Source organism: Pollicipes pollicipes, unplaced genomic scaffold, assembly GCF_011947565.3.
Source record: "Pollicipes pollicipes isolate AB1234 unplaced genomic scaffold, Ppol_2.1 Scaffold_4740;HRSCAF=5597_pilon_pilon_pilon, whole genome shotgun sequence".
Taxonomy (NCBI): Eukaryota; Metazoa; Arthropoda; class Thecostraca; order Pollicipedomorpha; family Pollicipedidae; genus Pollicipes; species Pollicipes pollicipes.
In genome coordinates, this window is record NW_023596545.1 from 29,347,781 (window position 1) to 29,361,113 (window position 13,333).

Consider the following 13,333-nt stretch of genomic DNA (forward strand, 5'->3'; position numbering starts at 1 on the left):
TCCCCTGCTGCGCTATCCCTGATGCCATGCAACAAAGCAACAGAACAGCTGAATGTCTGCTGTTCCCATTTCCATCCGCACAGCAGTGCTTGAGCCGTTAGGCCTAGATTGCGGCCTCTCTCGACAGGGTCCGTGAGGGTGCCGATGGTGTAGTGGGGTATAGGATAGCGTGCGAAATCAGAGGAACGGGGCTAGATTCCCCGCAGTCACCAACCCTCCTGCAGGGGTGACAGGCAGGCGACGCCACATAGTCTCAGCAGCTGAGAGCGTCACAAAGATCCAATGACGACGGATTTTGTGCCAGCGGGCAAGTTTTAGCAGCAGACAGCAGTAGCACCGACTCCACCACCCACCATTCTTGCGGTCAACGCGATGTTTAGAAATACCAATCAGCTTCACCACATCAAGGCAGTTTCACGGCCATAAGCCGAGGTTTATGCTGTGCCTGCTGCAGCCAATAGAAGTACTCTGCTGCCCGTCACTCAGGTCCAAGTCTTCCGTCAGCCGAGCTGCAGCCACAATGGGCAAGTTCGTGCGATTATTGGTGCTCACCGGCTTTGTGTGGCGCCTTGCTAAACGCTCCTCCAGGAGTCGCTCCCCACCCCCTACAGCTCCTTCTACATCTGGAACGTGCAGGGGTCCGTGCCCCTAACAGAAGCAGTACAAAATTTGGGAGCTGCAAGTGCTATGAACCGAACTTCTATCACTGAAGCCTATGAGACACCTGCGCCGCAGGGAAGTGATCAGATGTGAAAACTGTTAGTTGTGATGCCGGCGACGTTAAAAGTCAATCAATTCAGACACCGTAGGCAAACTGCAACATTAGATTCATCGAAACGTTTGATGAATTCTGAATTAATCTGCAGTTATTACAGCCGCGACCAAATATTGTAAACTGCGAATACTGGGGACGGATGTCGACCACAGCAAGCCGGATCGACCACTGGCGATCCCGAGGCTCAGGCAGCTTTGAGATCCATGCACGAGTTATAGCTAATACATTCGCCTGCACCGCGCGGTCGCAAGTTGGCCTCGGGTCTTCGTATGCTGTGGTTGGCGTAATCTGATCCCACCTTACAACGCGTCAAAGCAGATGACGCGCAATCGAGGCAATATCGCAATATTGCACGGAAAGCCTTTCCGGCCGGATCATCGCCTAACCATCTATACTGCATCACTTTGCGGCCTTCCGCCTCACGTAGCGGAGAGCTGGACGAGCCCGCCGGCCTGGCCACCAGTGGTAACGTGCAATCTGGATCTAAAGCGCGTGGCGGCTGGGACGGTTCCGACTGGGCTGATCAAGCTGCATGCTCCCAGAGCCCAGTCGGACTCGCTCGGTCGGCGGTCCCCCTCATGATCACGTCTCGAGCGACGTAACGATAAGAAATAATATACGGCGGCGCCAGCGACGTGCTTCAGCCCAGCTCTGTCGGCGGATTTAGCCGTGTTATTGTACCGCCACGACCAAAACCGTTCCGATGGCCGCTGTGTCACGGACTTCGTGAGCTTCTGGTTGTGTTGCGATGCACGCTACCACCTTGTTTATCATGCGTGTGAACAAATAAAGCGATGGCGTACGGTCTACATTGTACTTCGCAACCCATAACGGAGCCAGACGAGAAGTCGACAGGCACCACTCAACAGAGACCCGGCCGACAGGTTCCGCTGGAACGGCGGACTGCACCGGTGACCCGCACCCACATTCACAAGCTGGTCATTCAAAGGCCGCCGATTCCACTGGCCCCTACGTCCAAGTCTGTAGTTCACACAGAACAGCATCCCCAAAACACGTTACGCAGCGAACCTCACTTCTCTCTCCGAGCCTTTATCATGTAGTTCACTTGGGCCCCATCCCGAACACACAGCTCAGCCACGCGACACACGAAACAGTCAGCATGAGCACGCACACTATTCACATAGAACCGCTAAAACCCTTTTGTTCCACTGGGGGGGGGGGGGGGGGGGGGAGGGGGAGGGCAGTCTGGCCAATGTTTGCATTACGCCCCCACTGCGTCACTGAACCCGCCCTGTCCACACACTGGCAGGGGATTTGTGCACTCTGCGGCACCGAACTGCTCCCACCCGACGACGGCTTGGGTCGCAGGGTGTCTCGTCGCGTCTCTGATGTGGTGCAGCCAGGCGCGACCCGTGATCGTGCCGTCCGCCTGACCCGAGGCACCGCTCCAGGCGGGCCGGTCCGTTCGCTGGGTGCGGCCGGCCCTCCGCCGCTAGCACGACTGACTGTCCGGCGCCTCCGGCTCGAGCGCACGCCGCGCCACTCCCCGCGCCACACCGCGTCCCGCGACTGGCAGCTGCCACCCCACGCGACGTCCTGCACAGTCGGCCGCCAGAGCCGCCGGTCGCCGAGGCTGGCCCCGGAGCAGCTGACCATCGCCGCCCGCTCAGCCGGAGGGGAGGCCGGCTCATGCGGGGGGCTGGTTCAGGCGGCACCGGCCGCAGGGTAGCCGAGGGCCACGCGGCCGCGACGGCGACGCCCGCTCAGCCGACGGGAGCAGCGCGGCCGTGGCGGCGCCGGCCGCCTACAGCATCGGCCGCTGGGCCCGCAGCGGCAGCAGCAGCGTCTGGGCCGACATGGCGTCCGGGAAGAGGCTGTGGTAGTTGATGAGCGGCACGTACGCGGCCGTGATCACCTTGCCTGGCGAGAGGGAGGGCAAGACAGGCCACGTCAGTTGCACCGCACGCTAGGAAACTCTGCCAGCGGCGCGACATGACCCACCCCACGCTAACGGCGTTTCGAGCCATCATGGCTATGTTCCGAGCCTGCCTGCGGCTGGGACGCTGACCGGGCATGGGAGTCTGGCGAAAGTCTGGTCTGGGTGAAAGTCTGGCACGAAAAAAAAGAAAGTCTGGCATGGGTGACCGATTACTACATCACCGTCGCACCGGGGGCTCCCTGGACATCGTTGCAAACGAGCCGCTTGGCTCAGGTCATCAATCGCCGCCAATGGCCACGGCCAGAGCTGCATTTGAATCAGACCAAGCACAAGCCAGCCCTCCCACGTGCTCAGTGCCTCCCAGATGAGGCGTGCTGGCCTTCAGCCCCGGTTCCGGACCCCGGCCGAGCGAGGCGCTCTCACCGGCGAACCAGCGTCCGTGCAGCGAGTTGACAGAGGCGGCGGCTGACGCGATGCTCGGACACTTGACGTAGACGTTGCCCTGCGGCGACTCCTTGTCCACGTAGACGTGCGTGAGGCCGCCGTGCTTGTTGCACTCCTCGACCACGTCGTCGCGCACGTCCGAGTCGAAGCCGGGGTTCTGGGCGGCGCTGCGGGGCCGGGCGGCACGGTCAGGGCGTCACCGGGGGTCACCCATCACACATGGGTCGGCGGAGCCCCGACCGGACCGCCGGCGGGTCACATCTCATACATGGATCCGCGGGCGGCCAGCGGGAGTCCCGGACGACCCGTCTGCAGTTCACCGCTCACAACAAGGATACGCGGGAAGTCCCGACCGGACCGCCGGCGGGCCAGCGGGAGTCCCGGCCGGACCGTCTGCAGGTCACCGCTCACACAAGGATCCGCGGGAGTCCCGATCGGACCGCCGGCAGGTCACCTGAGCACTCTGACGGCTCGCCCAGCGGCCGAAGCCACATCGCGGTCAGCGCCCGTGTTCGGCCGGCGGGGGAGCCGACACGTCACAGCCGCGCGGCCGGGACTACAGCACGATCACCACCCGCCGACTCACGTGGTGGCGTCGAACATGTTGGAGAGCATGAAACACTGCGTGGCGATGGGCGGCGCGATGCCTGGCTGGGCCGCGATGCCGCCCATCTGATTGTGGTTGAGCGCGCTGGCCGCCGCCGCCGGCAGCTGCATCCCGGTACCTGCCAGGATACGGCTCATCACTGATACACCCAACGGCGACACAGCCGACAGCGTACATCCTTAGTCAGCAGCGCTCGTTGGTGAACACGCCGCCACCATTTAGCCAGGCCATTCCACGAGTTACAGCACATGCCAGCACTCCTATCCGGCAGTCCAGTGGCGTTCTGGCGCCGCCTCGCCGGCTCCCGCGAGTCTGAGGCGTCACCGTCTCCGGAGTTCGGCCGCCGGCCCGAGCCGGCCCGGAGCCCCACTCACCCTGCGCCAGCTTCGCCATCAGCTGGAGTCGGCCGGTGGCGCCGAGGTCGACGCCCGAGCGGTCCATCTCGTCCGAGTCGAGTACGTTGGGCCCGCCGGCGGCCACCTCCGAGCGCTCGGTCACGTGGCCCACCTTCATCGGCCGGCCGGCCAGCTCGAACCCGTTCAGCTTCTCCAGCGCCCGCTTGGCGTCGTCCGCCTTGTTGAACTGGCGGCGCGCACACGGCCATCAGACGGGGAACGCCCGGGACAGACCCGTCGCCGTAGACGAGAGGCGGCACACGCACGTGAGGTGATCAAGAGGCTGCTCCGACGGGAGACTGCCGACCACGACTGGGGGGCAGCCGCCGCGTTCTCCGGTGCGGAAGGCATCGGTAAGGCGGCAGCGTGCATGCTGCCAAGCGAGCAGTCACGACCATGACCGTAAGCTCACATGTGTCTGGGAAAGCACCAGTCACGGCACAGTACATGACCGCATGAGAAGCGGACGGCGTGGATCGGGGCCAGATCGCGGTCAGCGGCCGCGGGCACGGGCCAGACCTCACCGTGAGGAAGCCGTAGCCCTTGGAGCGGCCCGTCTGCGAGTCCATGATCAGCTGGATGTCGTCGATCTTGCCGAATGGCTCGAAGATGCCCTTCAGCATGTCCTCGGTGATGTTGAAGTGAAGCGAGCCCACGTACAGCCGCATCGAGCCGCGGGCGTCTGGCCGAGCAGTGGCCGGGCCGGCGGCGGCGGCGGCCGCCGCCGCACGGTTCTTCTCCGCCTGTTGGGGCACGGCGCCCGTCAGCCCCGCCACACAGTCTGCGAGACACGGCCACACAGCCCGGGACATACGGCCACACAGGCCACACAGCCCGGGAAACACGGCCACACGGTCCAGGAGACACGGTCGCACAGTCCGGGAGACACGGTCACACAGTCAGGGAAACACAGCCACACAGTCCGTGGGACACAGCCACCCAGTCCGGGACATGCGGCCACACAGTCCAGGAATATACGGCCACACAGTCCCGGAACATACAGCCACCCAGTCCGGGACACACGGCTACACAACCAACGACACGCGGCAACACAGGAGAAAACAGGCAGCTACGAACACGCACCGACAGCGGCTGGGTCCACCAAACACATGGATAAAAGGGCTACGCGTCGGCCCGGACAGCTAAGGAACGTTCGACGCGCCCACCTCGGCAGCATGCGGGCCGCCTGTGAAAGTCAGCGTGGCTTCCTGGGAAGTCTGCACTGCCACCTGCTACTGCTCGATAGTGCGTTCGCAATGCCTACACCGTATTGAATAGTCCCCGAACCGTGTTTGTATTTGTCCTGTCTAAGCCCAGACCTGTGGGTGAGGATCACCTGAGGCAGCTGTGCACGACAGGCACCGCCCCCCCCCCCCCCGCCGTGGCTTGCTCCGTGTGATCCCCTGCCGGTCCATTGACGCTCACCTGAGAGGGCTGAACCATGATCGGCACGCCGAGCAGCTTCTGGCCGGTCAGACCCATGGCCAGCGGCACCGACTCCACGTCCTTGAACTCCACGTACACGATGCCCTTGAAGCGGCGGGTCTTGTTGCACATGATCATGCGCACGTCCGTCACCTAGAACGAGGACGGCTCGTCAGGGATCCGTGGTCGGCAGAATCAGCCGACACGCAGGGCGGTGTGGGCGCGGGACAAACCGCGCCGAGCCTGCAGCCGGACGGGGCCCATCGTGAACGCCAAACGTCAGCACGCATCGTAAACTCGACCAAGAAGTCGTGTAACACCGCAGGCGGAACCGGTAAACGTAGGGGCGGCGCGCGCTCGACTCAACCGCTGCTGTCACACCCAGGCATCCGGCACCGACGAGTCCGGCTCACCTTCCCGACCGACGAGAAGAACTCCTCCAGGTCTCTGGTCTTGACGCGCTGCGACAGCTGCATGCAGAAGACGGTGCGCGCGTCGCGCTCCTCGGGCGTCAGGTCCAGCCGCCCGCCGCCGCCGCCGCCGCCGCCGCCACCGCGGCCGCTGTCGGCAGAGCACGCGCCGCTCAGCGCCACCGCCGGAGCCCGCCCGATCGAGCACAGCGCACGGTCGTCCCGCCGCGCCCGACAGCCGGCGCCGCCCGCCCGCACTCAGCCGGGGACGGACACACGTCGCTCGTTAGGACGCCGAGCCAGGACGAACGTAGGGGAGCGTAGGCTCAGCCACGGGGCCGCGAAATTGTTTAACCACCTGCAGACCGCCATGCAAAACACTATGCATGTGTCGCGCTGCAAGGCAGATGTGATACACCATCTGGTCCGAGATCACCAGCTGACCTGAGTGTACCTTGCTGCGCTGGCTTGTGAATTGTTAGCTGTCTGAATTGTGATACTCGTGAGTTTGTTTTCCCTTGCCCACTGTTTATTTTTGTTTTTAATCTTGACTCGGTTGACGAACAAACTGAAAATATGTCAGGATGTAACAACGATAAACTGAACTGAGATGAACTACACAAGCCCGATCATCTGCGCTGGCGGTCAATGGCGTGTTCAGACGATCAGGCAATCACTGGCAGCACCTCAGCGCCGACCACTTGGCGCGGTGCGGTGCGAGGACTCCGTCCAGAAAGAGCCTTTCAACCGGCTGCGCTGTCGTCCCTGCCCCGTCGGCCCCCGAGCCCGGCGTCAGCAGCGTGGCGGCAGGCTCACCCCTTGTCGCGGCGCGGCGAGCGGCTGCGCCGGCGCTCCCTGTGCCGCTCGTGGCCCCCGCTGCGCGACCGGTGCCGCCGCCGGTCGCGGTCGTGCCGGCCGCGGTCGCGGCTGCGGCTGCGGCTGCGGCGGCGGCGCTCACGGTCCCTGTCGCGGCTGCGACTGCGCCGGCTACGGCTCCGACTCCGGCGGTTGCTGCTGCTCCTGCTGGAAGCGGCGCACGCTGAGTTAGCGTCGCGAAGGGAAGGCAGCAGCTGCAGGCAGACGCCAGGGCAGCTCGGTAGGCCCAGCCCAGCCCAGTGGGGGCAGGGGTGTGCTAGCACATACACACAGACACACACTCATACGATCGCCACACATATTTATCAAGAGCACATGCAATGTTCAGAGTGCACAATAATAACTAGTAAGTTTACAGCAGCCAACGAGGATGCCCAATGCCGTTTTCAAGCTTACATGCATGTAAGTACATTTACTCCTTTGCTTTACCACATACTATCAATGTCAATAAACACACATTGACAAGTCAGATCCTCGCTGAAACACTGCAAAATGCGAACAAGTCCGTATATAGCTTATTAGCTTCCGCAAGCAATGCCAGAAAAAAATAGCAGCACGGGAAAACATGAACTTACCTCTTGCTCTTGGAACTAGTACTGTGGCCATTCTCTTTGCTCTTGGAAGTCGCCTTCCTAAGAGAACAGCAAAGATGAACGTGGCGGAGAGAGGAACAAAGCGCAGCATTAATGTCATGAACAACACAACTCCAACAAGGTTAGTATGAGCAAATGGCGTATTGCCTCCACATCAGGCGGTGTGAGGGCGAATCGACCACTTCCGACGGCTGAGTGGTGCGCATCCTCACACTCCCTCCCTCGACAAACTCAGCCTCACACTCGCCACTCAGTGCCTCCCATATACCTATTGTACAAACCTGGGTGTCAACTCGCTTTCGCTACAAGGCCGACGAAATGCAACATATAATCTGCAAAATATTTTCATTTCAATACTGCATGTCTGGGGAATGGGGGCGTACATCAGAATGACATCATGAAGAACAAGGTGGTACTGCATATGCACTTGTGAACAGAACACCATGAAAGAAATGCAGTCATCTAGAGTGCCTGGACCAGTCTGTATCATGACGCAAAGTGGGCTCTCTCGGAAGAAATTGCAAAAGAATGGTTAAAATATGCATCAGTTAAATATCTTAACTATTTAGATGAACATATTCGTGATGTCTGGGGGAAGATTAATTGTGTTTGGCCAGTCCAGCAAAACAAATGAATTAAATTTGGGTGATTTGGGAGATTCGCATTAGTGGTACAAACAACGCAGTCCACAGGGAATACGCCCGGCATCTCAAACGGTGTAACTCTCGGCTCGTGCAGCACTGGTCACAGAGAGTGGTCAGATGCGGGTGTGGGCACACATGGTCGAACACATACATAGGATCAAACACATGTGCTTGATCATGAAAGGACCACTGGAAAGAGAGCATATTTGACACCAGGGGGACGCCGCAAGCACAGATCACGACAGAGCAAGTGACACGGGGTCCTGGTTTCGGACACTGCTGCCGTCTGGATACGACGACCAGGGCGTCCGTGTTTTGGCAACACTTTTCTCCGGAAAACCTAAGGTGATAAAGGAAACGTTTCAGGATAAGTCAGTCTACATCCATATCATTGTCAATAGCAGTTCACACATCATTGAGACAAGAGCGACATGCGAACGTACCTAAATAAGCCTTGGATATGCAATGGCAAATACATCAGATGTTCCAATACCATCTGTTTCTTCCTAGATACCTGGGCAATATTTTCAAAGGAGCCCAAAGCCAAAAGATAAACTCGCTTGTATCAATAGGGTACAAAAATCACACCATACACATACAATATTACAGTTAGAACATTTCAGAATTATATCTGTGTTGGCTGAAAGCCAGCTGGAAAACAGGCTTAGTTATTAGAAAACTAATTTTTTCAAAATACCTTTTTAGTGTAGGGTGCCTCCAACAGCTCGTGAACGTCCAAATCGTCCGTCATCCCTGTAAGAACACCACATGCATTATTGACAGATGAAAGCACCACTCCCAGTCATCAAACTATCCAGAAACATTCTGCTTTACTAAAAAAAATAGTGAAAGGATGTTCACAATGCATGTCCATCATCCATTCAAGAGTGTCCCACCTTTGAGGCATATTTCAAAAATATACTCCAGTGAAAACTCAGGACTAGATACATCTCATAAAAGCACTATGCTGTGTCATTGTAGTACCATCAATGCATAAAAAGATAGCAATTGAAGCAATTGTTTAGCTCAAATTATACTGTCAACACTTCTTTCTTTCAATCACAACAGCCTTTGCCATGACAACCACTATGTGTACCTCTACTGGTGTGAACAAAAGCATGTTTGTGTTTAGGCCCAGTGGGCGGAGGCCTATTACCGAGAAGCATGTTGGTTGAAGTTTGAACAAGTGCCATCGCAAGGATCATATGACACTCCTTTTCCCAAAGCCAAAGTACACCCCCAAAAAAGAGCTACTGTGGTGAATACTGTAGGGGTGATATCAAAGCCACAGTATGACATTATGCTGAATTTTGTTTTGTTTCATTGTTTACACATCTTGTTATCATAACTAGTGTTTTAACTTTTTGTAGGATTTATTACACAACCATTTTGACACCATAGTAAGCTACAAACATAATAGCACACACATTGGGAAAAGCAAAGCACATGAGCTATATTACCATCACAGTGGTAAGCAGGGAGTCAAGTGAGACTTCCCTTGCACTGTCAGCTACTTCAATAAACACAAAATTCTGCACTTCTCAAAAGAATTTGAAGGAAATGACATCACTGACCAAATTAAAAGCATCTGATGCAACAGTAAGTAATAAGCACAAAAAGATGGGATTAAATACTTAATGACAAAGTTCAAACAACCAAAAAGACACTTTGTGTAAACAAACCAAAATTGCAACAATTAAACACACAGTGACAACAAAACTTAGCAGGCCTGAACCTCCACATAAGTTAACAATTATCAAAATAGTGTTGCAGCTCCAATCACAGCATGCCAAGGGCAAATGATAAACAAAAGCCTAGCTAATGCATGACAACAATTTATAAATTACTTAGGATTCCTTGATGATACAACACTGCTGAGCACAACATCCATTTATTTCATATTCCAAAGCACCTGTTTGCTGTGAACCAGAAAAAGAAATTGGAGACACAAACATTTGTTAAATATTGGCTTGGGGCTCCTGAAATGGATAATTTCCATTCAACCAGAGTAATGAAACCATAAATATGATAATAACAAACTTATTTCATGACTTCCATCTTATATTTTATCTTTTTTATCAAAGCTATGCTCAAAAATGCAGCCAAGTCATTTTTACATGTTTTGGCTGGACTTCACACAACTTTTTACCAATTATGTTACACTGCATGACAAAAGTGACTACATCAGTGCATAATAAAAGTACTACTGCATAGTACATGCCTAGCATATATTGAGCATATACCATGGCCAAAACTTTACAGAATTGGTGCAGATTAAAAACACAGTTCTGGCAAATGGGAAAATGCTAAAATTAATGGGGTTAAGTAACAGACAAGCAATTCACATTCAAGCATTTCCTTCAGCAGGTTTAATTTTTCCCAGATAATTCAACACCTGTTGATATCCATATACATCATCAGTGGTGTATCATATGACATGTCAGATGATGTGCTACAAAACTCATTTAACCTGGCTGGGAGCATTGACATGATAACAATGTGGTTTAAATAATTGTGCACAATACTTTGGGTGATGTTTACCAAAACAATATCAGACCCATATTCCAAAGAACAATGGTTTGCACTAAATCATTTAAAGACACCTCGTAATTGCTGGTGCTGTACAAGCATAAATCAAAGATGATAACATGATGCAAAACACAATGTCAAACATGCTAGAACACCACAATACCAAACCACTCCAAAAATACCTTGAGGTGCTGCTGCCAGAGATCTGATCTATTCAGCTGGGAAGTGGAGTCCAGGACGATGTAGCAACAGCTGGTGGGCGTATTATCTTCACCAGAGGGAATGATTTGACTAGAACAGAACATTTATGTTATTGAGGCCAACCACCCAAAGAATCATAAATTTATCTATACAATAGCTATTACTTAATATATGCAACATAAATCTGTGCATTCACCAGCATGAATAAGAAATGTAACAATATCACATCTTGTGCACAAGTAAAATGTAATGAGAGCTTAAGGGCACCACAGGTGGCCATATCTTATTTAATGACTTCTCACATCATTCATATGTCAGCATGCCTTGGCAAACCAAATAATATTGCTTCCCATATGAGGTTAAAATTGGTACATAATACAGCTGAAAACAATGTCTCTTCATTTTTCTACATTTACTTTCTTGAAGCATAGGTTTTGGCACAAGCCATGGTTTTGTTCAACCAATTCAGGTAGCCTGTGAGCTGCACCATATGTGAACAGCACCATATCATGAATTGATCTATACAATAGCTATTATTTAATACATGCAACATAAATATGTGCATTCACCAGCATGAATAAGCCAATAAGCCAACTAAATATGGATGACCATGGATAGAAGACAGAATGAATACTAGTCAACTGCATTGTAAAAAAAAACTTCTTAAAACAGATAGCATAAGATCTGGAGGAGTGGCACTTTTTTGCTCATTCTAATGTGTTTTAACTGATAAAATTGCCATGGACAACTGGTCAAAGCAACACAAGATACATGTCATTATTAGAAGACAGCAAAACAGACACTACTAAATTTGATGCTGACAAAAATTGATATATTCAAATGGTGCCCATGCACAGCTTGAATGATGTAAGGAATTGTGCTTGATATTATGACTCAACATTGTGCTATTGTGACACAGCTGAGCATGAACATTATGATGAATTGTTTGTGCAGCTGTCTCCCTTCCCATGCAAATCTGTGTATCTTTCTATGAGCTTAAATAAGCTCACAACAAATTAACTGCATCTTTTATTTCTACAGCAAGTACCTATGCACTTACCTTAAGCATATAAAATAAACTGAATCATACACTTTGTGTTAGGTTGTAACAAAAGTGTACATTTAACAGCATCATTAGCTCACCTGGTATGCAATAGTACAAGACACCACAATCACTTCAGGGGAGGGCACCGGTACAAATGACTATCAAAATAGGGACCTGGGTAGTACAATATGCCTATGCACCTAGTTGGCAACTGGCTGGGGAATTACCCGTTAAAAAGTGCCGCGAGTCACAGCGTAACACGCTGGTGGAGCACGTACCTATCACTGGAAATGTGAACAGAAACACGCTCCCTTCTGACCAGCTGAGTCAAGCCAGATTGATTCTAAATGGCTGACTTCACGATGCACGACTGACCACCACTCCTTAGCACACTAAGTAACAGTGCACAAGCTGTGAATGATCCGATCCAGCTATATGATTCTTGGAATATTCACTCCACACGCGTTTCCAACATGTCCTCCGCGCATCTGCTCCCCCTGCGTTGTCGTCGCCTATTGTGCCATATTGGTGATGATAAAATTCCTTGCTAAATACTAGGTGGTAAAATACGGACAAATTTAAAATATTATCTTTGGGACGAAAAATGTAAATCGGGTAAAATGCATCACACCAATAAAATAAAAACACAACTGACTGCACGCGATTTTATTCGTATGTCATGTTTACAAGGCACAAAAACGTCATAAGTAGAGTAGTGGGTTGTATTTAAATAATTTTCAGTTTGGTTGCCCGTTTGCAATGTAACGTAACGCTTGTGTTTCAAAAGCGGAGCACGTCAACTGCGAACAAGGCTATCTGACGGCGTATCTTAAAAAGGGACTGCGAAGAGGGGAAGGCAGGGAAAATTCGTGGCGTCAGGCTGTGGGCATACAGGTGAGGGCACGATTTGTCCGTACTGTATATCTATTCAAGATCTTGGTTCGATCAACTGAGGTGGCAGCGTTTTCTTTTTCATGTGGTATCGTGTTTTTATTGCTAGGTTGTGCAGTATGTGCGTTGATATATAACAATTGAAGCCCACGGGACAGAGATGGATGCCCATGTTGCCATATGTTTGTTTGTGATCTCAAATCACAGTATATGCTCAAGCTGAAATGCATAATTTATTTATTTTCCTTTCGCCTAAATTGAAAGAAAATGGTGTCTCTGAACTGAAGCTGTGACACCCTGATCAAAACTAACAGCCTGAATGTTACCACTTCTGCTTTCTGTGCCTTAATGCACTGGATACATAATGAGTGCTGCATTGAACAAATGACCACTGTAACATGCATCCCCGATAATTCCATGTATAACACTGGACATCTCCAAGGCATTCATTTTCTGAACCCCACTCTTCCTTGCACTGGACACAGGCCAGGCCAAATTGTGCTGACAATGTTTTTTTGTATAAAATGTTTTTATAGTGCTATATTTTCAATTGAAAATTGTGTTTTCAACAACATGATGACTTGTAAAATTAGCTCCA

General features: G+C 52.6%; 1 protein-coding gene across 1 annotated transcript; it reads right to left on the reverse strand.

Moving 5' to 3' along the window:
- Positions 1 to 1,570: 1,570 nt before the first annotated feature.
- On the reverse strand, positions 1,571 to 12,360 carry LOC119098175 (RNA-binding protein 39). Its single transcript, XM_037221103.1, has 11 exons — positions 12,123 to 12,360; positions 10,781 to 10,889; positions 8,767 to 8,822; positions 8,248 to 8,409; positions 5,960 to 6,073; positions 5,547 to 5,699; positions 4,646 to 4,864; positions 4,101 to 4,308; positions 3,706 to 3,844; positions 3,099 to 3,286; positions 1,571 to 2,656 (listed from the first exon to the last, which is right to left on the reverse strand). The coding sequence occupies exons 3-11, from the start codon at positions 8,818 to 8,820 to the stop codon at positions 2,541 to 2,543; spliced, it is 1,353 nt and encodes a 450-aa protein (XP_037076998.1). The 5' UTR covers positions 8,821 to 8,822; positions 10,781 to 10,889; positions 12,123 to 12,360; the 3' UTR covers positions 1,571 to 2,540.
- Positions 12,361 to 13,333: the final 973 nt, after the last annotated feature.

Excerpts from the sequence above, each read along its gene's own strand:
- LOC119098175 (XM_037221103.1), bottom strand. The coding sequence starts at position 8,820 with ATGACGGACGATTTGGACGTTCACGAGCTGTTGGAGGCACCCTACACT. Across the intron at positions 6,074-8,247 it reads TCTTTCCAGTGGTCCTTTCA|GGGCGGCTGGACCTGACGCC; the intron begins TGATCAAGCACA and ends GGCGGCGGCGGC. Across the intron at positions 5,700-5,959 it reads TCTTCTCGTCGGTCGGGAAG|GTGACGGACGTGCGCATGAT; the intron begins GTGAGCCGGACT and ends TCCTCGTTCTAG.